The following is a 27,540-nucleotide window of genomic DNA, read 5'->3' as shown; positions in this document are numbered from 1 at the left end:
TGTTTGTTTGTTTTTTGCCCCTGCGTACCTCCAAATTGTTTCCCGATGGATCTGCTTGTGTGTTACTTTGCACGATTCACGCATCATTAGCCGAGCTTCTGGCCGGTCACTTGTGGTGTTGCCAAGCCGTGGCCCCCAACGAAGGGTGGGAGGGTCGCACTGACACCGAGGAGCCAAAACACACGCTCACGCCACACAATATCACAACACAGCACAGCCACATTTACATGGCATGCCTAAGAGGAACAGGCCTTACCCCGAGCATGTTAAACAGTGGTGTGTTATATATATATATAAATATATAGATAATATATTTGTGTGTTGTGAAAGCGTGTAAGATACTCTGAGGGGTTGCAGAGCAAAAAACAGGCCAGGGGGCCGGGGACCAGTAGGTTGTGCACATGTTCATGCTGAGAGGACACAAGCCTTTCCGCCTGTCCTCCCCCCTGCTCTGTTGAAGCGAAATAGCACATTGCTTTGTACGTGATCTAGTCGTTGACCTCGTAAAAAAAAAAAAAAAACACAATTACAATCTTGTAACCAATTTAAAGGTAAGTCAACAAGCCCCAGAGACTAGAACACCTACTGGTTGCACAAAGGAACCATCTACTCATACTGGTACCATTTCAGTTTGAGAAGTACAACCTTCAATTACTTGCAGTATTGTTGTATTGTGTTGTATGGAACGCAAGTCTAAGTCAAAAGCAACTAATGAATTGAATGCAAAAGTTTATTACAGAACTTTGTAAAGTTTATGAACCTATACCGTCATAAAAAAAAAACTTTTACAGTTCAACAAATATTTTTAACCAATTTGTGGTTTATTTTCAATATGACAGCAGAAGCAAATTCAAGATGTTGTGAAAACAGTACATTCTGTTTATGGACTTGCATATTTATATGTCCTACCTGCTGCTTTCTTAATACAACATACATAATGTCATGGTTTTGTGCAACACAGTGCGAACGATATGAAAGGATCATTTTAGGTTCTTTGTGCAAGCAGGCTTTGTAGTAACTACCTCACTAAGTGCATTTGATGTTTACCTGCAAGAGTAAAGCTATGAACCCTATTGAAACTATTTTCTTTAATTATGTGCATTTTTAAATATTATGACCTGGATTCTTATTGTTTTTGTACTTTTCTTTCAATTGAATATTGGAGACAATTGCACTTTTGCTCATTTTGCTCATTTTGGTTTTCTTCTGCAATCTGGACTCATTTTGGGAATCTTTACATTTTCAATTGGGTTTCCATCCACAATTTCTTCGATGTGACAACAACTGAGGATAAAGGAGTGTTCTCCAATCCCACTGTCTTATTTGCTGAACTCTATTTTTTTAACTCTCTGCTCCAGATCTGTCAGCTCTATGTGGACTAAAACCAGCAGTTGACTGTGGAATATGTTTTGAAGTTGTATTTTGAAGATTGGCATGATGCATCAATTACGTCAGATAAGGTTAAAGCGGCCCAGGGGAAGGGTTCCTTAATTGTATATAGTAACGTCACCTTCCAGTCAAGCCACACTCCAAATTATATTTCTTCTTTGGTGTAATCTTTGCACTGTCGAGGGAATAGTGACCTTGAAAACAATTAACTAATTAAGTAACTTTTCCAGGCTGCCGTGGTTAAGCAAAACGTTGATTCCTGGAATCGTGTTTTAATGTTAGTATTCAGTTTATAATGGAATTGCAGGCGGCCTATGAACCAAATCCTGCGTGAGGCTAGTGGGCCCTTGAGTGGGGAAGGGATCCCATCATGCTCCGTAGGGCAGACGAGCAGCAAACCCCTCCTCATTTGACCATCAATCTCTTGAAGGATAACCAGGTGGAAAGAACAACTGGAGGCATCAGTGATGATTGTTGCAGGTATTTTAATGTTGACACGCATACATATATCTATGTATATGTGTGTTTTTGCACTGCCTTCTCAATATAAATAATAGAGACATAAATATAGTAGTAGTAGTAATATCTCGTTATGTTATCCTAACTAGCGAACATGGTTCCAAACAACTCACAAAACCTCAGACCAATAAGTGTTTTCTTAAAAGCTCGCTACCTCTGAATATCCATTCAAAGTGATGAATTTGATGCTGGCTTTTGCGAGTTGTTTACCGTGTCTATATTTTAAGTGTCCTTAGACCACATTGTAAGTGTAAATGTATGAGAGATGTTCTTCCCAAACTTTTCAGAATGTTTTGATAACTACCATAAAATAGCAGCGGATGTCATCGCCTTGCCACCGTCTCCGATCCTTTGTGAGAGCAGCATGCTCTGCTGTCATTTCTGTTGACTTCTTTTAAGAAGGCCACCCGTGGCCGTCTCACTCGTAGCATTGAGTCCGTCAGCTGTCTTTGACTGTGGGATTGCAGCCTCTTCCTGGTGCAGACCACCCCTCCCCAGGTTACTTACTCCACATGGTCCAATGAGCCACCTTGGACCTGATATGTTCAATAGGGTTCATATCTGCTTCTTGACCCAGTGGGTTGTGATTCTTTTATTCCCTTTACATCTTTTCTTTTGCACAAAATGGCACAAAATTATAACTTTTGATATGTTTGGGAGAAAAAGGTTCAGAGAAAATGGACTTATGATCTAAAAATGCTGATTGTATCACGTGTTTAATTCCACTCTTTGCTGTGCTGTGCAGTGAAAAGATGGAAAGAAGCCTCGAGATGACTGAGAAGGCAGTGTAAAAACATTGCGAAAAGCCTACAGTATGTGAGTTTAATGACAATCATTATTGTCTTATTCAAGTTAAGGCACTCAGGAACCATTTATATAAAAAAAGGTGCTTTAAATTCGGTACTCTGTCAAGTAGTATCACTTGGAGCTGACCCACTTTGGATTTTCTGTAAAATTGTCTATTCCAACACCACAGATACTGATAATAAGGAACTTTCCAAAACATGTTAAGTACTCTACAAACAATACACTGGTCATGATGGATATACAATTTCTTTGCGTTTGTTATTTTGTGACACTACTTAGGTACCTCTTTATTTTGTACTACCCCTGTGCAGACACACTCTTATTTGAACTGGACACCAGTCAGTAGTGGTCACTTATCTGGCTTAAATCTGAAAGCCAAGCAGGAAAGAAATTGGGTCTGACCTTGTGTGTCTTTAGACTTACTTGCCACTCGCATACTGTATGTTTTCCATAGATATGTGTTCATTTTATACTTCAGACTCCAAATCAAACCTCACTCCAGCTGTTCCTTTCACTTTGAATGTCCTTCTTTTTGTATATTCACATTTTTCTTCCAGAGGGATATGATGTTTTGGATGGGATCTCTTTACTAAATGACGACATGATAGAGGACGATGACGGTGCTAGCTCCTCCGCCTATGTGGAGCTGGAGAGGCTGGAGAGAGAGACTGCTGCCGCACGCAGCCAGCACAGTACTAGCTCCACCGTAACAGCCATCTCCGTCCCGCCCACGTCGCCGCCTTCGTACAGGGTCCCCTCCGACTCGCCCGTAGCCTCCGAGCCGCCGGTCCCTCAGGCCATTCAGGCCTTCAAGGAGTCGGCCAACATGATCGCCGCCTTCAACATGCAGTGGAAGGACGAAATCTCCGCCATGCGCTACGAGCTGGCGGAGCTGCGGCGAGACGTCTGCGGCGAGTTGAAGACCTTCAACAGCAACTTCTTCAACTTCACCCAGTGCTACAACATGTGGACTTTCTGCCGGGAGCCCTGCAGCGACAGCACCACGCAAACGGACGACAGAGTGTCCGTGGGGATCCAGGCGGGCTCCAGCTGGTCGATCCATCAGAACCGGCAGAACACGCACGACAAGTCGGTGATGTGCCAACCGGAGCCGGCGCCCTTCAGCATTATGGATTTGATGGACCCGCCCCGGATTGAGATCATCGAGGGGACCCCGGAGAGCACGCCGGAGGGGTCGGGCAGCCCCGCGAGCCCACTTCCGATAGAGGATTTCCCATGGGAGGTCAACAAGAAGCAAAAGGCCCACAAGCAGCCAGAGTCAGGTGGCCACACAGGTGGTCACAGGAGCGCCAGTCTAGAACTGTGGAGCAGGAAGTACACTAGCGGGCCCATGTCATATCTGTCTATGTCATTCTGATCATCCCCACACTACGCATAATGTAAAATGAAATGAGGAAGCCATGATCAAAAAACAAAACAAAAACAAAAAAACCTGACATTTACAAAGAAAAGGCAGGGCAGAGTCGTTGTTAGATGTCCCTTTACTCTATGCAGACACAGAGTCTGTCATCTCCTGAACAGGTTACAATGCTGCTCAAGCAATCTTTTGAACAAGTGTCTTGGTTAGCCATGGATTAAAAGAGAGACTTTGTTCTACACCAGAATGAGATGACATAAGAATGTGAGAGAGAATGTGGCTTATGCTCAGATCCTCAAGTGCCAACAAGTGCAGCATCATCTTCCCTCGGCTGTCTTAAACACACTAACCTTCAGAGAAGAGGTCAATTCAAGTAAACATGATGGGCAATCTGAGGGTCACTTAATCATAAAACTCAATAACCCGTCATTGTGAGGTGAGGCATAGACAAATAAAAGGCTCATATTCATTCCAGTTTCTCTTCCTGTAGAAACTTTATCTTAAGCACCTGAGTATACTGAAAAAATACTGTGAATACCTTTATAAACCCTAGTTTTTTAAAGAATGCATTCAAGATTAATACATTATTTCTTAATATGTAGTAATATATTATTCACCTTTTGTTATTCTATTCAAAGCATTCCTTTTTCATTGCCTTCATCCATTTGGTAGCTTGGTCCAGTTTCAATGGGCTCGGAGAACTGCAAAGCATAAAGAAGTATCTGCATCAATTTGAAACAAAAAAAAGAAAGAAAAAGAGGTAGTTCCGACAACGTATTATAACATCTGAAAGCCCAAACCCTGGAATAGTGATGGGTGACACTGTCTTGAGGCCTTTGTGGACTTAGTCCCTGGCGAACACTGTTTACCATGAATCCATTGTGACCGACTAGTGTAACAGCGCGAGGAGGGGAAGCAGTAAGGCAGGGAGGAATGTGTTGGTTTCACTCTTGCACAAAATGCATCCATTTTCAAACTCTGTATATGTATATAAATATACCATTTTGTATATACAGAAACGTATATTCAGTACTTGTACGGTTTGCCATATTATTAACGCCCATGTCCGACAGCGCTGAGAAGGGTCAGAATAGTGATTGTGTTTCCAAACCAAACGCAGCCCTTTCTCCAGTCTGTCAAGGTTTGTCTTCATTTAAATCATCGTGTTCATCATCTCGATGTTTGTACTCCTCAAAAAGAGAAGTTTCAACTATTGTTTTTCTTGCAGTGGGGACTGGAGGTTTGGTTCAGTGTGTTGTATCTATTCTAGTGGAAAAGGAAAATTTGGTGAAATGATTTGGACTAAATTCTACCATATTCATCTTTTTTAAATGCCACATTTCTCGATTAATGGTGCAATTTTTTCTCGTCCCGGGGTGGGTTATCACTGCTGAAAGATGACAGAGAAACATTGGTCCCTATAAGTAGACAATCACAGCCGCTGAGGGCATCTACCTCCCTGACATGCTCCCAGAAGTGCAGTATACTACCCCTGAATGTACTAACACCGCCTCACTAGTGATGGCTTAGATGGGTAACTCAACCCTTAATGACAGAGCGCCCTCCATCATCTCCTGTATTTGGCCAATTGCTGTTTTTCATAATATAATAATTACTCACGAGCCACTGGCATTGCCCAAATCCCCTCATCTAGTGCGCTGTCCCATTGTACCAACATGGCGTAACCATAGTTACTGTAATACCAAGGCCAACAGAACACATTGGACGCTCACTGCAAGCACAGGACCACGGGAAGCCTGTTTGTGTCAGACGCCTGACTGAAATGTGAACCCTTCAAAAGGGGACATTTAATAAAAGGAGAGGTGTCTTCTCTCAAGCCATAAAGGGAGCGCATCATCTTCCCATTTGGGCAGAAAGGGTGGCATTTTGAAAAGGATGATATTCACACCAAGGTTCTTCTAGAGGTAAGATCAGAAAGGAAAGTTGAAGCCACGGATGAAAGGGAGGCTGACATATTTCTGCAGAAGCTCGGCCTCACACAAGCGTTGCACTGACTCGTTGAACCTGATCTTAAAAGCCTACATCAATTATTAACTTGCCTTGATAACCGAATAAATGTGTTACAGAAAGTTTTGCTCGGTTCTCGGTTCCATGAATAATAGGTAGGGAATACGTTCCTTTCTATTATTGTCATTTGCAATACAGAATAAGAATTTAAAAATCTTATCATCTATGTATTGTTGTTATAAACTCAAACAAGCTCAATCTTGAGTTTTTCGTCATTGACCCTCTAAAGACTCAGTTAGCATAAATCATGAATTATTTTAATGAAAGGCATAAAACTGTGAGAACATTTAGCATATCACTATTTTAAAATGATATATATAAAGTATCTATGATTTCTATTTTTAGCAAAGGCCTGTATTCACTTTTTCCCTTTTTGAATGATTGAGAGGGGATGCAGTGTCAGTCCGTACTTATATCTTATCCCATTGTTTGGGGAATGCAAACTTATTTAAAGGTGCTGAAGTCTGGTCAATCATGATGTCACCAATCAACATTCATTCATTCTATGCAAGTCCTTTGATCTTTGTTGTAATTTTACATCATCTAAATATTTGCAGTTATTATCGGGCATTTATGTCAGGCCTCCATTCAATCAATGCCGCGTATGGGATGATGTTTTCAGAAAATATTGGGGCTATCTATTTTTTGGGGGGGGGAATATTTTCTTTCTATTTTCTTTTGGATTATTTTTGCATGCGCTAGGGGGCCACACTTAAGGTTGCTTTAGTGTTTTCATTCAAATTGTTCCCACTTATTTGAATACAAGCATCAAAGAGTTTGTTGGTGAGATTGTTGAGATTCCTGCTCAGTGGTAGCATCCGTGTGCTTTCATCATGTACAAAAGAAAAACTATCACAAGTGTATCATTGTTGATTCATCTACTGACAACTGTACAGAAAAATTAGAAAACAAAGCTAAGTATAAAATGATTTAAAATACTGTACAAAAGCTTCATTTTCTAAATTTATATCAAATTGAACAACAAAGTGGTGATTGACTGATCCCAGGGGATTCAACCATGCTTTAAATAAAGTTCAAGTTTAGGATTTAGGATAATTTAGCCCAAAGGAATTACCCTTCCCTTAAAACAAGTTGAAATGTAGCAAAATATTGAAGTATTATTTAAAAATACATACATATATATATAATATGTACATTTAACAGAGACAGAAGAGGAAATATGGTATTGCCAATTATTTTTTAACCATGCAACCATATTGTAAGAAAATATATATTTATTTGTCAAAAATCTCTGCATTGTCTCCCTTATATGTGACAGTATGTAGTGAATTACCTCATGAGTTTTTGTTTACATTTTGTTGTGATCCAGAGATCTGACTCTGACGTCCAGCTATTGGGACAAAGGTTTTTTGGTGGAATCTGATCTCACCTGAACCTGTAAACACTGCTTGAATATAAATCCTTTTCTACGCCCCACGTTCTCCTCCTGCATTTATTCAACGCTTCTTGGAGAAAACGCGTTACTCTGTTTTGCATCAGTCATGTTGCAATTTTCAGGGATCTTAGACTGAATTGTTTGGTAAATCAGACTTTGTCAAAGTTATCGAGCACTTTTTTGAAAACCATGGTGTAGCCTGCATTTGTTAGCTTCTGCTTACTTTGTTAAAAGAATGAAACCGGTATGTGATACTTTTGCCCTTTTTTGTTTGCTTAATGTGGTGTTTCTTGTGAATTTTCCTTTACATTTTATTGGCCACATGTATTTTTCATATATTGATATAAAACAATGGATTAAAATGTTTGATGTTTATGTTTATGGTAATTAAAATGGCAAATGGGGGTCATAGCTTTACAATGGCACCGAAAGATCAAACTGACTTATAGCATAAATAATATGGTTTGTGTCCATGGGGAAGAGTACACACCACACGCGGGGAACACACAGAACGGGCCGGGCACCGCGCCTTTTACTTTAACCTTCTCAATATGCATTGCTTTTCTACTAAGCTATCATCTTTTTGTTGGTTTGTTTGTTTCATTTTTCTTTTCTTTTTTCCCCCCCCATTTCAGGCGTCCGTAGCTTAGCTGGGGGGCGTAGAGAGTACGGTAGGTCTGGTAGGGAACCGCTTTATTCTATCTTTTTATATATATATAAATATATATGTTGTTAATACACTTCTTCATACTTTTTGTCTACTCATTAACAGTTTGAAAATAAGATACATCATTGCTTAAGAATACTCTCATACTCACTAAGTATGTATAATATATATACATGTTTTCATTTGTTTTCACATTGAATTCAGTGGAATTTTAAATATTATACCACAAAACGGGAAAAGATGAGCAAACCCAACATCTGTTGAGTTAGAACACGTTGGTGTTACTTGAACAGTGTCTACTGTATTTCAACAGTACACAGCTGATCTTTACATTTAATGAGATGTGCATGAAGCATTGTACAAAGTCCATGAAATTATTTTCCGTTTTTTATTTATTAGGATTTATATTACTATTTTGTTCCAAGCCATTTGTATCTTAAGAGATTCACCTTCTTGCTTTAACCACTGTATACATTTTCTTTAAGCGAGAGATGGGGAATAAAATGTGCACACGTTAGTGTGTCTTTATTTGAAATATCGTGTCATGCAGCAAGGCGGGTTATGACAAACAAACCAGCTCAAATCAATGCCGCTTATCGATAAAATCCATCAGGATCACATTCTGTATTTGTGTTGGTGGCTTTCAGTAACAGGGATTTTTACAATGATGGGATTTTAAATTCAGTCTTTTTTTCCAAAATCTGTTTAAAAAGGGAAGGATAGTTATTACCAATAATCCAAAACTAACTAAACTAAGATCGTGATGAATTGAATACTCAAAATCACATGGTCGCAGATTCTCTGAATACTTGAAACACATTTTTATGGAGTCTACATACAATCCTCCACACTGTATTGTACTCGCGGGTGTTACCGTATGCAGAAGATGTGATTGATTCTACGAACTGTTGCTTCATAATGACATGTTCACATTTATATTCAGCTGCCATTGTAATTAAAGCAAACCAAGTTTAAAGGCCCAACTAGCAGCAAAGAAAACATATTTAATGGTCTGTCTGTGTCTATCCGACACGTTAGTTCAAAGCAACATGTCACAATGTCACATATGAAACGATTGTCGAGAGTCAGAACCCCAAAGAATGTGTCCTGATGTTGGAGGTGAACCCATGACCTCTCCTATAGTGCCACCACCAGGCCAAAGTTCCCATGTGAACCATGGTGTGGACACATTTTAGAGCACTTTACAGTCTTTGCTCACACTGACTATTTTAACCTAGCAGGCAGCTTAGAAATACATTTTCCTGAAGAGTTGGTGGTTCAACAGGATGAATCCTTTTTTGGTTTGAACTACTCTTTCTTCTAGTCCAACATTGTAGACATACATGTGTTTTAAACGGACTGCTTTTAGGCCACTCTTTGTCTAAAACCTGTGATCATACAGTACAATTAACATTACAGCTTCCAGCTGCTGCTGGCAGGTCTTTTGTTTAAGTTACTTTTCTTTTATTTTGGAGAAGGCCACCTATTTTGCTGGATTGATTTGATGGTTTGTTGAAATAATCCGTGTAGGCCATTGATTTGTATTGGTTTGTTGTGATATTTCATACATAAACGGTTAATCCACCTTGCATCCATGGGGGCATCACCACTGTATGTATATATGTATGTGGCTATGAACAACATGCTTGTTTTGTTGTGCGACTCTTGAAAAAGGAGCTACACAAACCCACTTTCTAAATTTTGTAAATCCAGCAGAATCAGTTGGAATCACTGACCGATACACACCCTCAGGTCCTGCTAGTTGTCCTACGTCAACTCGTCCATCCATTCATTCCCCCATGGAGAGACTCATCAACCGGCAGCCATCAGTGCAACAGTCCTTGGAATATCTTCAGTACCGTAGGGTCAGGTATATACAGTGTATTGATCAGATCAAATGATAAGTTACACTTATTTTAGTCAAACACAGTAAGCTTGCCTGTTGCGATTATTTTTTTACTTTTATGCATTCCAAAGAAACGCCATTAAGTTTATCATCAAAACAATTTCAAAATAAAAGTTAGTTTTGGACTATTTCTGAACGCAAGCATCTTTCAGTTTACATTTTGCTAAATCAGCAATGTAATCCCCAGAATACAGGAAAAAGGAAGACATGAATATGTTTGTTGTTTTTTTAGCCTCAGGGTAAAGCTAGATAGTCACTAGGTTTCCATGATTAATACCACGGTACTATGGAAGATGGTGTTACACTGAACCCTGAGAGACATTCGCTTCATCTTCAGCCCCCATGCTCATGTACGCAGCTCGTCAGTCATTGCACATCATTAAGCCACAATCCACCCTGACCTGAGTCAGAGCAGCATCTCACCGGCCTCTTTGCCAGTCTGAGTCCACGTCAATGGCGAGAAAAGACTGGCAGAAATGGAGGGATTCGGACGGGGGACGGGACGCAGTCAGAACCTTTGCAACGATTTTTTTTCCTGAAATTTATGTCTTGGTCACAAAGGAGCGAAAAGGTTTGAGGGGCCTTGTTGAAAAAACACGAGAGGGAAGGTCTGTTTCATATTTTCTGCAACAAAATCTTTTAGGAAATGATATTAGGTCATACTTTACATAAAGCCAATGGATGTACCATAGTTTTTATAGTATCTAAATTATCAAACTTCCATCCCAGCAGCACTTCTTATGTTCACATGGTAAAGTGGGAACATGGTAAGTGGTTGTAATTACATGTTTTCAGCAATTAGCCTTTATTTTAATAACATGAATTTTTAGTGCAGCGGGGTACTTTCCTTTCATGTAAAGTATGATTTAAGCTCATGCAACCTAATACAAAGTAAGTAAACAGCAGCAAACTGGCTCTAGATATAAGTGTTGTGGTCATATTCAGTATAATCTCTTTTAAATGGTAAAAGTGTAACCCTACGTGCATGCAACACTTTTCAATATAAGACATTTTTGAATCACCAGAGGCAGTCAAGAATTCAAAAGAAAAACCAGACGGATAGACTGTGGTGCTTTATGTTTAAAAACATCTTTGTCTTTTTGTCTCAGCACATTTTGTCAGATTGTCTTTGTTTGCCGTCTATTTAAGCCTCATTTCTGTTGTATCTTAAAATATGGCACTTGCCTTAGAAAGGAATTGTGGTATTCAAGTTCTTTTTTGTGTGTAATTTTCCCATAGTAGTGGAGTGGCTAATTTGGTAGTTGATTATAAAAAATATCTTTGTGTCTTCTAAGTCTTTGTCTGTACACAAAAATGTTTTGCCCTATACTATATATAAATTACAATGTGCATCTCTCAAGAGACACACTGTACTGGTTATAAAACAAGATTAATACTTACATTTAGAATATGTTATCATATAATATTCAAAGACCAGACAATAGGAATTATATCGCCAGTTAAAACCGTTATTTGGAACAGTTGTTTTTGTTAAACTTTGAAAATTCAGGATCTAAGTTTTTAAGTTGAGTTTCATATTTATGTTTTCAACAATGTCGGCTGTGTCTTATATGTCTAGTAAGATAATGTCTAGCTGTCTGTTTTGCGATATAGATGATGCATGTTATCCCGTGAGTGATTTGTATGGATTGATCCTGACAGATAAATAGTCAACACATGAGGGCACTGCAGATGGGCAAAATTCTTAAAAACTATGTTATACATTGATTTTGTTAAAGACTATGAAGCTGATTCCATTTTGTTCTTCCAATTTGGCCCATTTTGGACTTTCTCTTACTTTAATTGAGCTTTATTGTTGGTGGTGTTAATGCCGAAAGGCGTTTTTTGCTGTTAGCTACTACAGATAGAAAAAGGGAATAACTGCATCTAAATTCCCCTGATAGTAAAGTTTGTTTTCACTTCAACAAGGTGGGGGCAGCTCCTGGGGAAATGTTGCCCATGAGCAATGCTCATCAAGTTGCAAGTTTTATCTGCATTTAGAGACAGAAACACAGCAGCTGCATGATCATGGCCCGTTGCCCAGAACATTTCTCTTTTTTTCTACACGTGGTGAAGCGGTGACTAAGAGTTTGTTACTGCAAAAGTAACTCACCCATATGAATTGATTATAAGCCAAATACACACTCGTGTGACCCATTTCTAACAGTGTAAACTAAACGGATCTGTGTTTCTCTCTCTTCCTGACTGTTTACTGACTGATTGTTAGGCTTTAAGCATGCGGTGCAAATGTCGTACTATACCTTAGACCCTTGGCGTTAGTTATGGTAGGTAAGGAAAGATTCCCTGTAGGTCTGCATGGGATTGCTGGTACTCTCTAACTGGTGTGGCTTGCTCCTTGCAGGGATTCAGTTTCGTCTCCCTTCTTCCTGCAGTGTGGACCGCGCTCAGCCACCTTCAGGTACGCCTGCGTCTCCTCTCTGTTCCTTCATCACAGCAGCCATTCAAACTACATCCCAGCTGCAGTCATACATGCCTGAGTGACGTCGCGGGGGGGACGGGGACAGTCTACTTTTTGATCACGATGAAGTAAAGAAAGAAGGTCAAATCAAACCAATAAATTCTGCTTCCAAACACGGATGGTGAAGCGCTCACAGAGTCAATCACTGCATATCGTAAACCGGTTAAAACTGCGTCCCATTGGAACGGATTTCTCAGACATTGCGCTTGTGTTGCTACTGAAAACGACTTTGAGAGGCCGACTGCAGGAAGCAGGTCACGAGAGAAACACCTGGCTGTCACCTGATCAGAGAGCTGAGAAGAATCTGGTTTTAGTTGTAATATTTATTTATGATGTTGTGCAATGAAAGTTTAAAAACTTGCGCAGTGGGTAAAAATAATAAAGTTATTATATTACCAAAACAAATAAGATCTTACTAGTAACAAGCCTCTGGCTTCCTATATGTATTATTTGAAGGCAGCTGGAAACATTTTCTTCTATATCACCTAAATTAATCATCCAAGTCCTAAAAGTCTGACTCCTTCGTCAGCTCTCCCCGCCGGCGCCGCGCTGCTGGAGGCCGTCTTTGTTGCTCTGCTAACGTCCTCAGGCACCGCATCGGTTCACCGCTTGAGTTAATAAAGTTAGAAATGGCGACAGAAGGGAACTAGGTGGGGTCTTTAGTGTGGGCGGCGAGGTCAAAATGACGGGTTTTGTTGACAGGAACCATTAGGGGATTCACTGTTTGCAGTATTACAAGTAAACACTTTTAATCAGGAGGGCAACGCAATATCATGGCGTGACGTTCAGGTCCACTCAGTCCTGCGGTGTGTCGGCCTGTTTGCTAAACTTCTCAGTGCAGCAGTGGTAAACCAAACACTCCAGTTCAAACACAGCGAGTTCTAACTGGCTGAACCAAAGCCGGAGCATTTCATTGTTAATGAGTTCATGTGTTTCCTCGCTTTCGTTTAAAGATATATAAATATATCCCCTTTGAAATGAAGTGTACTGAATGAAGTGTGAGGGTCGTAGCAAATCTTTTAGTTAGTTAAATCAGCCTCAATAATGTACTTTTAGCAGAAATGTTGCACAGTCTATAGCAGGACATCTGTGTCAAGTCAACATTAAAGTCAGACATTACTTAGTCGATTCTTTTCTTCTTGTTGTCAGATGGAGTAGAGCACTTCTCTTATTGTGTAATGGTTTGACGGGCAAATGAAGTGTCTTCACTAAACATGTCAATCCAATCCAAATGTCACTCCATTAAGGCGAGCCCAACATGTATGAATGAACTACAGAATAACTGTGTACTGCTGAGGGTCTCATTATGACATCAATGAGGGTCCACAGTGTTACCAGTCTCACAGCATATCTCCACTATGTGGACGAATGTTAGAGACCACGTGACCTTTGATGTAGTGCAAACATCAGGTCAAAAAACCAGTGTCCTTAACACATCATAGATAGTGGAAGATAATGGGTTTTGTTGTAAAAGAAGGCATCACACTCAGTGTTTCTCTCCAAAGTAGTCAAGAAACTAACCAACAAGCGATCTGTACTTATGAAAGTGAAATTGGTCGAACGTGTAAAAATAGAACGTGTGGCGTTGGGCGCTGCCTGAGTCACTGCGCTCCTTTCATTCTGGTATCCGCCCACTGCGTCTTGCAGAACTAAAAGTCCCTTCAAGTTGGAAGGGAGTCAAGTCTGTGATTGGATTTAGCTTATGAGAGTTCCCTGTGGTTTCTTATTTCTTATTGCACTTAATTACCTGTAATCCAAAGTGGTGTGTGTGCGTGTGTGTGTGTGTCTGTGTGAGGTGCTCTGCCTACACCTGTTAAGGCCAGCATACAGCACCTGTTTGATCATGTATTGAATATGTACTTTAGTATTGAAATGTATGCATATAAGATATTAAGAACCGAATATCAGACTTCTATATTAATTGATCATAAGCTCTTTATGGGTAAATGGCTCCTAAAGGAGCCTACAACACAATCTTGACAAAGTCTATACTTGTTATAAGAAGGTTTGCATGATACGCAGATGTAAGATGAACATCTGAAATAAACTCAGGAGTATAGATTGTGGATCAACTAATGTGCTCAGACTTAACCAACGGAATGGTATTTTTTCTGAAATGAATGCATAGAACTTAATTTATGTATAGAAACCTCTTCAAATGGAGATATTCATTCACGGCACCAGGATTTTGGAAATGTAAGCGCTGAGCAACTACATATTAATTCACACCTCGGCGTAGCTCAGAAAAGAAAGATATCCAACCGGTGACGTTGGTTCTTTTCCAACTCTGCTGTGAGGTCCATCTGGATGGATTATCACCAGACTTTTTTTTCTATTTTTTTGCCTTTAGAAGATAAAATCGTTTCCTTAATACTTCATTGCCCCTCCCCAATAAACACAGACATTTTACAAAGGCTGCTGTTGCTTTTCAACCTCTTACTTACATTTCCTTTAAGTGCCTAAATGCCCTCATCACACACTGTGGGATCCAGGTGAACTGCGGGACTCGGCCCCCTTGTGGCCACATTTTTCATTCTCATGTCTTATCTTTGTACCCCTCCCCCCTCCCTCCCCACCACCCTTGCCTTGCCTCGTGCTACGCAGCGGTATCATATCCCCCCAGCTACAAGAAGACTCCACCTCCTGTGCCGCCGCGTAGCACCACCAAGCCCCTCATATCCGTGACGGCCCAGAGCAGCACAGAATCCACGCAGGACGCCTACCAGGAGGGCAGGCACCCGCGGGGCGGCCTCTGGACCACGGACAGCCTCGGCCGCCCCATCTACAGCTCGGCGGACAGCCTGGACAGCACCAAGGCCGTCACCGCGGCCATGGAGTCGGCCGCCGGAAAGAGGCACGCGGCCTCGGGCAGCCACACCTCGGTCCAGACGTGCGACAAGGCGGTGCTGGTGTCCAAGGCGGAGGAGTACCTCAAGACCCCGCGCTCTTCCATCGGGATACAGGTGACGACTTAATGTCCACATTCACAATGTTGTACTAATACAACAAAAATTAGTATACGTGCAAATGAGTTCATTCTGTTATTTTTTTTTTTTTTTTTTTACAAATTCCCAAATGTACCAACCTGTGTGAAGTACATGGTTTGGAAGGGTTAGGGTTAGTGTTGGCCTTTACGGGTGTCAGGCTGTTTTACATGGACAGGGCTTATTCAAAAGCAGAGAGCCAAATGAGGGTCTCTCATGCGCATCATGGTTCGATTGTAATACGAATCCTACCTGAACAAATCCCTTCAACACAAGAAAAGGATTCTGCTTTGTGTGCTTTCCGTGACGCCTCATCCTCACATGACCTCCTTTTTGAGCTCCGACTTTGGACGCCTGTCTCTGTGGGTCGTGTCGTACCTGCATGTCGCCCCCGCAGACGCCTCTCGAGGACAACGCCGAGCTTGGTGTTGGAAAATAATTGCCGGTCCTCTTGCAAATGAGAACACTGAGCAGCTCTAACTGGATTGTCTCTGGCAACCTTAAAACCTTGTGTCCATCCGACTCATTACAGGTTGGTCTCGTTGTTGCAATGGACTTTTAAGTGGCCCTTGCATACTTTTGTCCCTAAAAAGTAACAACTCCAGTCAACATAAACGAGGGGGGAGGGGGGGGAACTACTAACTTTTTTTTGTTTTGTTTTACGCTGCTCTGTTTGGTGTATTTTTCAGGTGGAATCGGTGACGGACTCGGAGTCAGAAAGCAAAGGCCTTCCTCAGTTCCACTCCATAGGAATCCAGGTGGAGGACCACAAACGGTACGTTGCTCGGACAGAGGAAGCACGGTGTCTAGAAGTCCGTTTGCTAAGCACCGCCCGTGTCCCGTCTCCTGTCTGCGTTGCAGCCACGGGAGGTTCAAGCGCTCCAACAGTGTGACCACAGCAGTGCAGGCCGACATGGAGCTGGAGGGCTTCCCCTCCATGGAGGACAAAGGCCTGCAGTTCGGCGGCGGCTTCGGTCGCCACTCTGAGCCCAGCACGCCCACGCAGTACGGCGCCATCCGCACGGTGCGCACCCAGGGCCTGTTCAGCTACAGGGAGGACTACCGGCCCTCCAGCGGGCCCCCCAGCCCGCAGCCCGAACCCTGGCTCGCCGAGCCCAGCCTGGAGGGCGCGGAGAGCGGCAGAGTGTCCCCGCTCCGCCGGGACGGCAGCTGGTTCATGCAGCTCCTTCACAACGAGACCAAGCGGCTGGAGGGGTGGTGCAAAGAGATGGAGAGGGAGGCCGAGGAGCACGATCTGACAGAGGAGAGTGAGTGTCCCGGGGGAAACAACAGTCTTGTCAAATCGGGAGCTGCTTTAGATGTCGCAGGTCAATGCTTTCATGATACATGCTCTATAATCATTCTTTGTTGTTGTTGTTTTTTGGCAGTATGTGAAACCGTAGCCATAGTAACTAACATTTGGACTTTGCAGAGGCAGAATTGTGATGGATGTTTTGTGACCACGTTGGATGATGCCAAGCTGTCAGAAAACCAGAATCTCTCTTTTTCTCTGTCTCCCGCTATATGTTTGTGTGTGTGTGCGTCCACCAGTCCTGGGAAAAATCCGGAGCGCAGTGGGAAGTGCTCAGCTACTGATGTCTCAAAAGTTTCAGCAGTTTTACTGGCTATGTCAGCAGAATCTGGTGAGTGCTATTCAAACACGTTGTTGTCCATGTGGTACAGGGGTCAGGTCTGAACCTGTTTGGTAGGGCCTGTCTCCGTCGGGGCTCGGTCTGCACGCTGCACTGTGTGCTGCTTCCAGAAATAGAGCATAGGGATCAGTAGTGGAGCGGTCCCTATTGACCCCGCCGTAAAGCAAAGGGGAATTCCAATGGGCAGCAGCACCTGCGTGGAGGGTACCGCAGTTTGAACAATGGGCCGCACACGCCGTCTCACTATTCATTCCTCGTGTCGACCAGAGAATCAGAGCTTCTGTCTAAAGCTGGCTGTTAACACAGTGCGCACATGATAGTATCATAAGTGGGAATGTTTTTGCAGATACAGTAGAGGTGAAAATACAGTGAAAAGAGGCACTTAATCACACCTCACTAAAGTGTTGCAAATGTTTTGAATGAAAAGCAAAAATACACCTTGTGGAGGTGGTTTGAAATCAACCTGTTCTCTCTGTTGTGTTTTTTTTGTGTGCATTTATGTGTGTGTGTGTGTGTCTTTGATCGCACTCTTCCCCCATGGATAATAAGGTGATGAACAAAGGGTCATTGGACCTTCTGGTCCGAGGACGAACTGCGTTATGTGCAGACAGTTTGACTCGACAGAGCGTTGCTCGCTCTGAGATCACACGCGTTCCTCGTTTAGTGTCTGTGGTGACGAGCACATGTCTGCGTGGGGCTGCATGATGAGATTAGTGTCGAGTTGTGATCATCAGTGGACACAACGTGAGCCAACGGGGCAAAGCAGGTACCATGAAGGGATGCAGGAACATCAAACAACACATTGTTTGTCATTTCAATCGCAAAGACAATTCAGATATTCTTCCAAAATCAAATCAATACATTTGTGTGCTGACAGAAAATTCTAATTCCGCCGTGTATCACCCCGTAGGACCCTGAATATGACCTTTAAGAAACATTGTTTTTGCTACAACACAAAATAGATCAAATCTGCTGTTAAAAGAAAGGATGCAATGAAAGGCAACAAAGAGAAAAGGTCGAGGTTACGAGTCATTGTTGGTGCTGTACTGCCACACAGTGGTGGGAATGGGGAGGTTGCTATGGGTAGCAAAATGTCCTGAGAAAGAAGTGTCATAATGCTAGTAGTACAAGTCTAACATTCTATAGTGTTTGTCTGCTTTTTTAAACCAGTGTCCTGCAATCCTGCACTTAACAAAGAAGGACAATCATTTTAATTCAGTGCATGTGGCACTTCTCCGTCCCTTCAGGACCCCAGTGCCATGCCCAGACCCACATCTCAGGACCTGGCGGGATTTTGGGACCTCCTGCAGCTTTCCATTGATGACGTCACTGCCAAGTTTGATGAACTGCAGCAGATCAAGAGCAACCATTGGCAGCTGGTGGAGAGCCCAGATAAGAAGGTAAAATATCCAGAAACTCATTACAATTAGACTAAATGGTTTCCGGGTGAACTCACTTAGCTTTTGAGAAAACTAACCCAACAACATCTGCGTTCCGTTCATAGACTTGTGACCAGTAGGAGGTTAATCCTTCTTGTCATAACACTGCAGGGGATCTATTAGAAGGCAACATCCGTTCAGCCCTGACGGAGAGCAACATCTTCTAAAACCAGTTGTGTCGATTTGCGAACAAATTACGACTCATTTTATCTGGCGTATCCATATTGTCTGTAGTTACCCCATCCACTGTTATCCTAACTCATCGCCTGCTTCTGCTGCGGCAGTTTTTGGTAAAATACTGACCAAAGCCTGCTTTTCACCCCCAGTGATTAAAGCCAAAACAATTCTCAAACAGATTTGGAGATTTCCGGTAAACGGACTAACTAATGGGTGAAGAAAAAGAACAAAAAAAGCAACATGTCCCACAGCAGTTACTTTTAAACCATATCATCCTGTGTCCCAAGGAGCGAAAGTGGCCACCACCTCTGGCAAAGCGGCCGTCCAAGGGGCGCGGCGTGACGCGAGAGCGCTCCCTGGACCTTCAGGACCGCCAGCGCCAGGAGGCCCGCCGACGCCTCATGGCCGCCAAGCGGGCGGCTTCCTTCAGACAGAACTCGGTCACAGAGAGGGCGGACAGCATCGAGATCTACATCCCCGAAGCCCAGACGCGGCTTTGAGGTCCACCGGGGGGATTCATCCTTAGGCATCCAATCAAAAAAACCAGCTCGTCACGACCAGCTCGCCGCCACAGTCTGTCATCACCCCCCCCCCCCCCGTTCTCCCGTCAACTCTCACCGTCCCCCGCTGGAGCTACACTAGGCAAGATTGCAGTTGTTGTCGTCTTTTTTTCCTTCTTTTTTTCGTCAGCTTAAGCGACGACGTGGGGAAGAAAGGCCCAAATCCCAGCCAGAGGATTCAGGTGTGGACGGTTGTTTTGGGGTAGAGCGTGTCCCGGATCAGCCGGTTGAACAGAGGTTGCCTAGTGTAGCTATAAACCACTCAAGAATGAGCTGCCATGTTCCAAAATGATCCCCCCCCCCCAAAAAAAAAATAAGTTCTTTATTTGGTCACAACTATTACTGTTAGAACTTGCGGTGTCGTTGCCATCCCCCCACTGTGAGTGAGGGGGGGGTGCTGTCAGTGCCACATTCAAAGGGAAACACAAAGTGCCGCTGACTTTCCCACCAGCAACAACAAGTCTCGGCCTCGGCAGCCCCAGGTGTCCCAGTAAGGCTAAAAGCAGAGTTATTTCTCCATCACACACAGCCTGGTCTGTGGAGGTGGCTAAGGCCTGGTACCGGTCGATCCCTTTCTTTCCAGTCCGCGGTGGGAGCGCTTTTAGAAATGTCTGACAGCGTGTCTGAGGTGCTGCACAACTTCTATCATCCATCCATCTTTAAACAGGCATGCTGCAGCTGAGTGAGATCGGGAAACAAACCCAACACCATGCCGCTCCTTAGGACTGTATATTTTAAAGCTATGTGCGTAATTTGCTGCTGGATACATTTCCATTGCAGAACAAATATGAATTATTAACCAAGACAGTTTTGCGCAGCCTGGAAGAGGGGACTGTAGGTGCATTTTGCACCGTATAATATTCATGTTTGTATTTCCAAGGGAAATGTAGTTTATGAAGCTCATGTGACATTGTTGCAGTTGAATTGCAAGAACACTTATGGAAAATTGACTATAGAACTTCATGTTATACTATAAGTCACATGAACTGCACTGCGTTTTGTTTACATCTCTTTTGCGTATATTTACACTATTGTGATTCTCTTTTAATTGTACTTAAAGTATCTCATCATACGACCACCATTATGACCTACAGTATATATTTTGTATTTAAAGTTGAACCAGTTGTGAGTTGACTTTGTCTAGCAGGAAGAAGGCACCTTTAGTTCCACGCGGGGCTTATTGAAAACTCGCGTCGTTGTTTTGATCGTGTGGTCGACGAAAGAAAGGTGCAAGCGACACTTTAACAATATTCAGTTACTATAGTAAATGGTGCTGCTTTTTACTCTAAAACTGTTGTCCTTTACCCAGTCGTATGTGCGCGCACACACACACACACACACACACAAACACTCAAGGACTTTTTAAACAAAGATGTATTAATATGGTGCACGTTGCCTCTACAAGGACTCTTGGTAGATTGTGACTTTATGGCAGAACTTGCTTTCCAACATGCAAGGGGTCAGAGATGTTTACATGTCCTAGATCACAGGCTTTGACATTCCACCAACCGTGAATATGAATCTACGAACACGTCCAGCCGCTAGCTCAGCCGCCCCACAGCACCGCGTCCACGTTTCACACCAGAGCAACAATGTGTCCCTAACATATGCGCTGCATTGCTCATTAAGCCTCATTTTCCAATCTTAACAAACGCCAACAAAGGACCAATAGATTTATGCTTCCTTAAATCCCAAAAGGTTTCACATTTTGTTGTAATTGGATGAGTCATAATGGGTTTATGAGGAGTTATTATTGCTTGCGGTGTGGATTTTATTGACCAATAGCTTTTCTTTTGTGATATTTCTTCAACAGAGCTAAAACTCTTATCTTATCGGATGGCCTTACCCAAAACACCTTTGAATGTAGAGCCCTAACTAATGCAAAAAGAAGAAGAAAAGCTTCCCAGGAGATAAGCAGCTGCTGAAAACTCCAACTCAATCGGACAAACACATTTATTTGATTAAACATAAATTCCGTAGTTTATTTTAAGATGAATTATTATAAGGTGACACCATGAGAGGTCAGTGAGGGCAGTGCATTCTTTCACACTGATTTTGTGTTTTTAGACATGTTTGTGTAACATTACCAAAACAAAACATGTAACTCAGAATAGATGATCTTGTTTCAATATATGTAATAAATTAACTCCTAGTCAAAGAGCAATTGATGAAGATCAATGATGAACAAAAAAATGGATAGGAAAAATATTATATTTATACTTACTAGTCCAGAAATATCAATATGTAAACAATATGTCTGAATACTTTTATACAGAATTCTATATGTAGACTGCAAGAATTAGCACCAATCTTCTGTGGAGTTTAGATTTATATGCACCAATAAAAATATTTGCTGTTGCTTGTTTTTTAAGCTTCCCCCTAATTCACCTTCTTCTAACCAAATGCTAGTGAAGGAGTTTGAATGACATTGCTTCACTGTATATTTACTGTCAGCATACTATGAAGGACTAGTAATTGAAAAGAGATATTTTTTAAAAATATATATCAAGTGCATTATATAATTACAGAGACCAATAAGATGACAATTCTCTTGAGTTTAATGATATCTCAAATTTTCTTAAAGATGCAGTATCTTCTTCCATTAAGGGGATTTACCTCCAGCATTAAGACACCATTCATATTGTATTTCAGAGAAGAAGGATCCAACTGATTCCATTTAATTACCCTCGTTCGACAGGAGGCTTTTTAATCATCTTATTAAGCGTTTTTCTTCTTCATTCAATCTGAACAAATTACAGTGCTTAAATGTTTTGTGTTGATTTTGTCAAGAGGAGGCCCACTTTGCCCATTAGTATCACATGTTATGCCGTTTCTCATTCGAAAGTTCTGCACTCTACACTCTGTTCAGTCTCTTCTTCGATTTTGTTTTATCATTCTCTTCTCCAGCTCATTTCCCCCAAAACGTAACACATTCTGTAGTTTTTCTACATTCAAGCTACCGACCTGCTCCCAAATACCATACCTCTAATTAGGATGACATAATAATGCATTAGGAAGTAAATGTCTAAAATGCTCGTGCCATTTCAAAAGGGAACACCGTTGGTTAATATTGGAAGTTGCACAGTTGTTGGTGTTTATTAAATAGAATCCAGCTGAGCAGAGTTAAGAGGGATTCAAGGCTGGCTTTGCTAAACTGACACTAAACAGTAGTGCTGTCCAGCTAGAAGCAACGTGGTCATTAACCAGAAGTATCTGTCTGTTCGACACTTGGTGCCACTGCTTTTTTTACGTATCAGCATCTTCACTTATGCTCGGGTTAGAGTACTGCTGGAGACGTGAAAGTCCCTCAGCTTGCTAAGTCCTAACCCCAGAGGAGCCAACAACAGCTTCTCCACATTCTGACCACAGTCGATGGGCTAATTTTATCCAACTGCTCTTCCGCCTGACTGAGAAGTCATGCAAATCAAGTCTACTTCCCACCGACTGCATACTGTGAATCCGTCATGTTTACGACTCCATGAGGTGGCGCTCGTCATCGTCATCCCTTCAAGCTTTTTGTAGTTTGTGTTGCGAGGAATTTCAGTGAGGCTTGTTAAAATGTCCATTTTCAATATCCAACCCACAGGCGTGAGTTCAATAAACAACGTGTCGGTTTGTCGGGAACGAGGTTGGTTTAGCGTATGAAAAATCCCCTTCTCTGCTTTAGAGCCTGACAAAAAGAAAGAAAGAAAGAAAAGGGGCCAAGTGTGTGAGAGTGAAGGGAGAAGAATGACTAGAGGGCTGTTTAGTCACCACGTACCAGTCAGTAAGACCTCAGACGCATTGAGATGTCCTCGAAAAGTCACAGGGACACCAGCTGCTGCAAGTATGTGCGTACAGTAGGGCGGTGTGTGTGTGTGTGTGTGTGAGTGAGTGAGGTGTTTAGACTTTAGGAGGACTCCAGAGCAGCACGCTATTTTTCTGTAGCGTTGGTGTTCCCACCATGACACGCGGGGCTTAAGAAGTTTGGCAATTATGTGCATGACAAATCCTCAGGTGCCTTACAGTTAGATCCACATACGACTCTGTGAAGTGAATGTTTGGGGTTGAGACACGTGAAAGGAATCCAACACCTCGAAGAGTGCAGGTTTGTCCGTGACACCATTACAAAAAGGGCTGGAAACAGGGCTGGAGGTTTTTTGGGTGCAGAAAACTACTTTTACGTTCATGTTTGACTCATCAAACGTCCTACTGTAACAAAACGACAGCACAACACCACAGGAGGATATAGAACATTTTTTGGGGGGGGGTTCGGATCGTCTAGAGCTCGCTACGATACACCATGAGAGGTTTGATTTGGGTTGTGACAGCGTGTACAGCTCCATTTAAAAACATCTCAGAGTGCTCCTTTATTTCACCCAAACCAAGGTCTCCATCTATTTCTCCTCCTGGCTGTAACATTGTAACCTTGTGATGCTTTTGGCCTTCTCGGTATCCACAGCCACATCGATCCGGGGGGGACTGACAAAACTTGACCCGCCCCAAAAAAGTGCAATAGTGTTTCCATACAACAACAGGCCCCTCCCCCTACAGCTACTTACCTCGCGGTCAGGTGTTTCAGGCCAACGCGGCGGGAGTAGTTTGTAACCCTTTGTCACGCCTGTGCACTATGCAGCGCACGACGAGTCTACCTTGCGTTGCACTGTGTGTGTGGGGGGGGGGGGCACAAGGTGAGGTGCTACCTGTCACTTCGGGCCGAGGCGAAGTGTCTCGTGAGTTGAGAGGTCATTTGCCGCGGTCCCTTTTGCACCATACTTTACACTGACATCCTTTAATAGTTGTTCTAAAGATAAACCTCAGAGAAGTTCGTAAAGGTGCTGAATCAACCAATTTCTCTCCTTGTACTTTCCCTAAATTTGCTTTACTTTTGTCTATTTATTCTGACAATCAACACACACCAAAAGCATCAAGTACACACATACTCACTACAACGGCATGTCATATTATATCCTCAAGGTAAAAGCCCAGATTTTCCCTTCTTTGCATTTCCATAGAAAGCTTTTCTCCCCGTTTCGGATACAGTCGACTGCTGCTTGCTCTCTCTTCTCATACATGGTGTGACTTTTGGAGACATGGAGGAGAGTTTTGCCTGTTGTCACAAGCCAAACAGACAAAACTGATGTCATGCAAGTAAGACTCGGCTGTGTGTCTGCTCCTCAAGCAATAAGCCTAATTTAGATATTTAGGATGGCTTTTCCTCTTAATATTTAAAATCCTAACCTAAATCTGAGGGCTCTTACTGTATGCTTTGTGTGCTTGTTACTGCTTAACTGTCTGACATTTTGGTAAAATATGTATATTTGCTGTCCAGGCCGGAGTTGGGTAAGTTAGATAAGTACTACTCTTTTTTTCCATTAAATTTGAATCCAGCTGCAAAGACTGAATACATTGAGACGACTAATATGGCTCCGACCAAAGGTTAACAAATTCCCCTGTAAGCATCTGTAAAGCTCACTATTTAACTTGATTTGTCTTGTTTGTAACATCCTTATATTTACAGCTAAGCTAATGTATCGGGGGAGTCAGACTCCGTCCGGAGGTGTCGGCTAAATCTGCCTAAAATAACCTCAATAAGCAAGTTAGGTTTGTTCAATCCAGACAAAAATATAAATATAATGTATTCTTAACTGAGAAAGCAAATAAACATATTTACCAAAATAAAATATTCTTTTGAATAGGTGAATGTTTTGCTTAGGTTACATCGCAGTGGAGATGCTTTGCATGTAACTTTTTCTCATACTTAATATCTATAAGTTGTCTCATGTTTCTAAGTTTGAATTCCTCCATTATTTTTATTTTTTTTACTTGTGACCTCAGGGCAAAACCCCATAGTTGATGTAAATCAGTCCGCGGTGCCTCTGGAGTAGTTATACTCTTCTACACCTCTGCACCAACTCGTCATGGTCACAATCCACAGGCATCCGTTGTCCTCATTTGCATTTTGGGGAAATGCTATTGACTGTATAACTGGGAGGAAAAATGTCTCTGGGGCTGTGCGTTTTATTTGTTGTTGTTTCGGCGTTTTTTGAGGAGAGAGAGAAGACGGTTCTTTTTGCCTTTAGGTGGAGAAATGTCTTGTGCCGTGGCCGTGGGTAGAAATAACCAAAAGGCCTCTTATGGGTTTTGCAATGTGACATGAAATAAAAAAATGTACAGAATACAACATTTGTGGTTAGCTTAAAACTAATTTGAATTGTTAGACACAATAACAATGAGGATAAATATAATGCCAAATATTCAGTATTTGTACAGAAATATACATATATAAATATATAATATATGACTAATTTAAATGGAACTATTTTCCGCTCTTGACCATGTTTTGTTGTTTAACATTATTTTATAAGATCTTCAGATAGCATGCAGGATAGTGAAAATCAATGTATTATTTAGTGTTTCATTGCTGTTGAGTATTACAGCAGTCTACAGATCAGTTTGTGTTTGTAATAATAATTTTAGCTGAATATTTCATTTCTAGATTGGTTTACTTACAAATGAATTGCAAACTTTCTTTTTTTTAATTCAAGGTTTTGGTTGGTTTCAACAGTTTATATCATTCTATTATTTTTCTGCTTTATCGACGTGGCTCAGTATATTTTTGCCTCTTCTAAGTACTGCTATCAACCATCTGTAAATAATTGTGCAAATTAAATTTTTTGAAGAAAACTGCATGGCTGTGAGAGCGCGCTTTCTTCTTTTAGCTGCAGTAGCGGGAGTTCGGAGAGGCTTCGGTGATGCAGCTGTATCACGAAGCATGTGGGATTACTAACAAAGGGTTCATTCTCTAGTGACTCAAATGATGATCAGAATAATACAAAATATGTAGACGCTTGCTGAGGGGGAATCCACGCGAAGAGTCTCACAACAGTTACAACTTTGATGATTTAAACAACTTGAGGATCTCGTTAGGCAAAAGATAATATAATAAATAAATAAATAACTAGAAGTCGTGGTTTACGGAGGTCAGGGGTTAATCATGCAGCATGAGAGGGCCTCTCGGAGATGTTGGAGGCGGCTCCTGTGTTTACAGTTTCACTGCTGACGCTGCTTTAAAAGAAGCTTGTTGGGAAAAGCTCAGAAAAGAGCCGAAGGTATCAGATGTTTGGGGGTAGGCTGCTGGGAGTGGAGGTGAACACGATGAACTAGAAAATGCATTTCCTACTGAAAATGCGTTGGAATGCAGAAAGCTGAAATTAATTTCAAAAAGTTGCTTAAAGTACAGAAATGAAAAAAGCTGAAAGTATTCTAAACATTGCTGAAGGAATAGAAAAAGCTGAAATACATTTAAAAATGGCTGAAATTACAGAAATGAGAAACGCTTAAATGAACTTGAAAGAATTGCAAAAAAACAGAAATGGGAGAAGCTTCTATGAATTTGAAATCACAGAAATAATAAAAGCTGAATAATTTAAACGTTGCTGAAAGAATAGAAATAGGAAAAGCTGAGAATTAAAATACATTTTCTGTAGTAATATAAGGTTTAGTACTAGTTATAAAATCTAAACTCTGTCCTCAAACAGACGTAACCGGTGAACAGCATCAGTCTCTGACACCTCGTAGTATAGTTATGTAGCAGGTCGAACCAACCATAAAGAAAGTTATATTCAATGTAGGATTTAATTGGAGTTTAGAACAATTACTTCATACTAAAACATTTCCCCTTGTTCATGACCATGCTTTAACAGGGAAACACCAGTCTTACTCAAGGGGGAGTTATTCTAACTGAAGGGGGCTCATTAACCAGAACAAAACAAATAAATTCCCCGTAACAACGTACATTCATTCCACTGCGTGGTAATGTCATTAGCAACATGTAGCCATAGATGCAGTAAACGACAGGCCAAGCGTAACTTTGTACTGTAACACTGAATGCAGCAAAACATGTAATCACATCATTCAAAACTACCCATAACGTAGAGGTCCTTGTGTACAATAAAGTCCAACGTTATTATTCACACTGCTCCCTCAGTATTATGTCCACTTGCAGTTCACGGTTTTACCCGTTCAGTAAAAAACAGGAGCCACGATCAGCTGATCACGTTGCTGTTTGTGGACAAGATGGATTCACGTGTGGCAGGATGTTACTCACGTCGGGTAGTGGCGTGGGAGGGAGAGGGGGAGAAAGCAGGCGTGCTGCACCTCACGGGCTGTAGAGGCTG

The 27,540-nt window shown here is 41.9% G+C and overlaps 2 protein-coding genes across 2 annotated transcripts in view; both read left to right on the top strand.

Annotated features, from left to right (window-relative positions):
• Positions 1-8,146, top strand: part of dlgap2b (discs, large (Drosophila) homolog-associated protein 2b) — a 50,403-nt gene extending 42,257 nt beyond the window's left edge. The window contains exon 6 of the mRNA XM_037448872.2: positions 3,273-8,146. Coding sequence (XP_037304769.2) covers positions 3,273-4,093 — 821 coding nt within the window. The 3' untranslated portion in view covers positions 4,094-8,146. The remainder of the gene's footprint in view (positions 1-3,272) is intronic.
• Positions 8,147-8,252: 106 nt separating this feature from the next.
• Positions 8,253-26,052, top strand: LOC119194633 (disks large-associated protein 2). Its single transcript, XM_062559448.1, has 7 exons — positions 8,253-12,509; positions 15,174-15,532; positions 16,243-16,328; positions 16,415-16,881; positions 17,105-17,196; positions 18,453-18,605; positions 19,109-26,052. Exons 1-7 carry the CDS (start codon positions 12,407-12,409, stop codon positions 19,319-19,321), a joined length of 1,473 nt encoding a protein of 490 aa, XP_062415432.1. The 5' UTR covers positions 8,253-12,406; the 3' UTR covers positions 19,322-26,052.
• Positions 26,053-27,540: the final 1,488 nt, after the last annotated feature.

Source organism: Pungitius pungitius, chromosome 20 (assembly GCF_949316345.1).
Source record: "Pungitius pungitius chromosome 20, fPunPun2.1, whole genome shotgun sequence".
Taxonomy (NCBI): domain Eukaryota; kingdom Metazoa; phylum Chordata; class Actinopteri; order Perciformes; family Gasterosteidae; genus Pungitius; species Pungitius pungitius.
The sequence above is the reverse complement of the archived record's forward strand: the minus strand, read 5'-3'. Positions and strand labels throughout refer to the sequence as shown.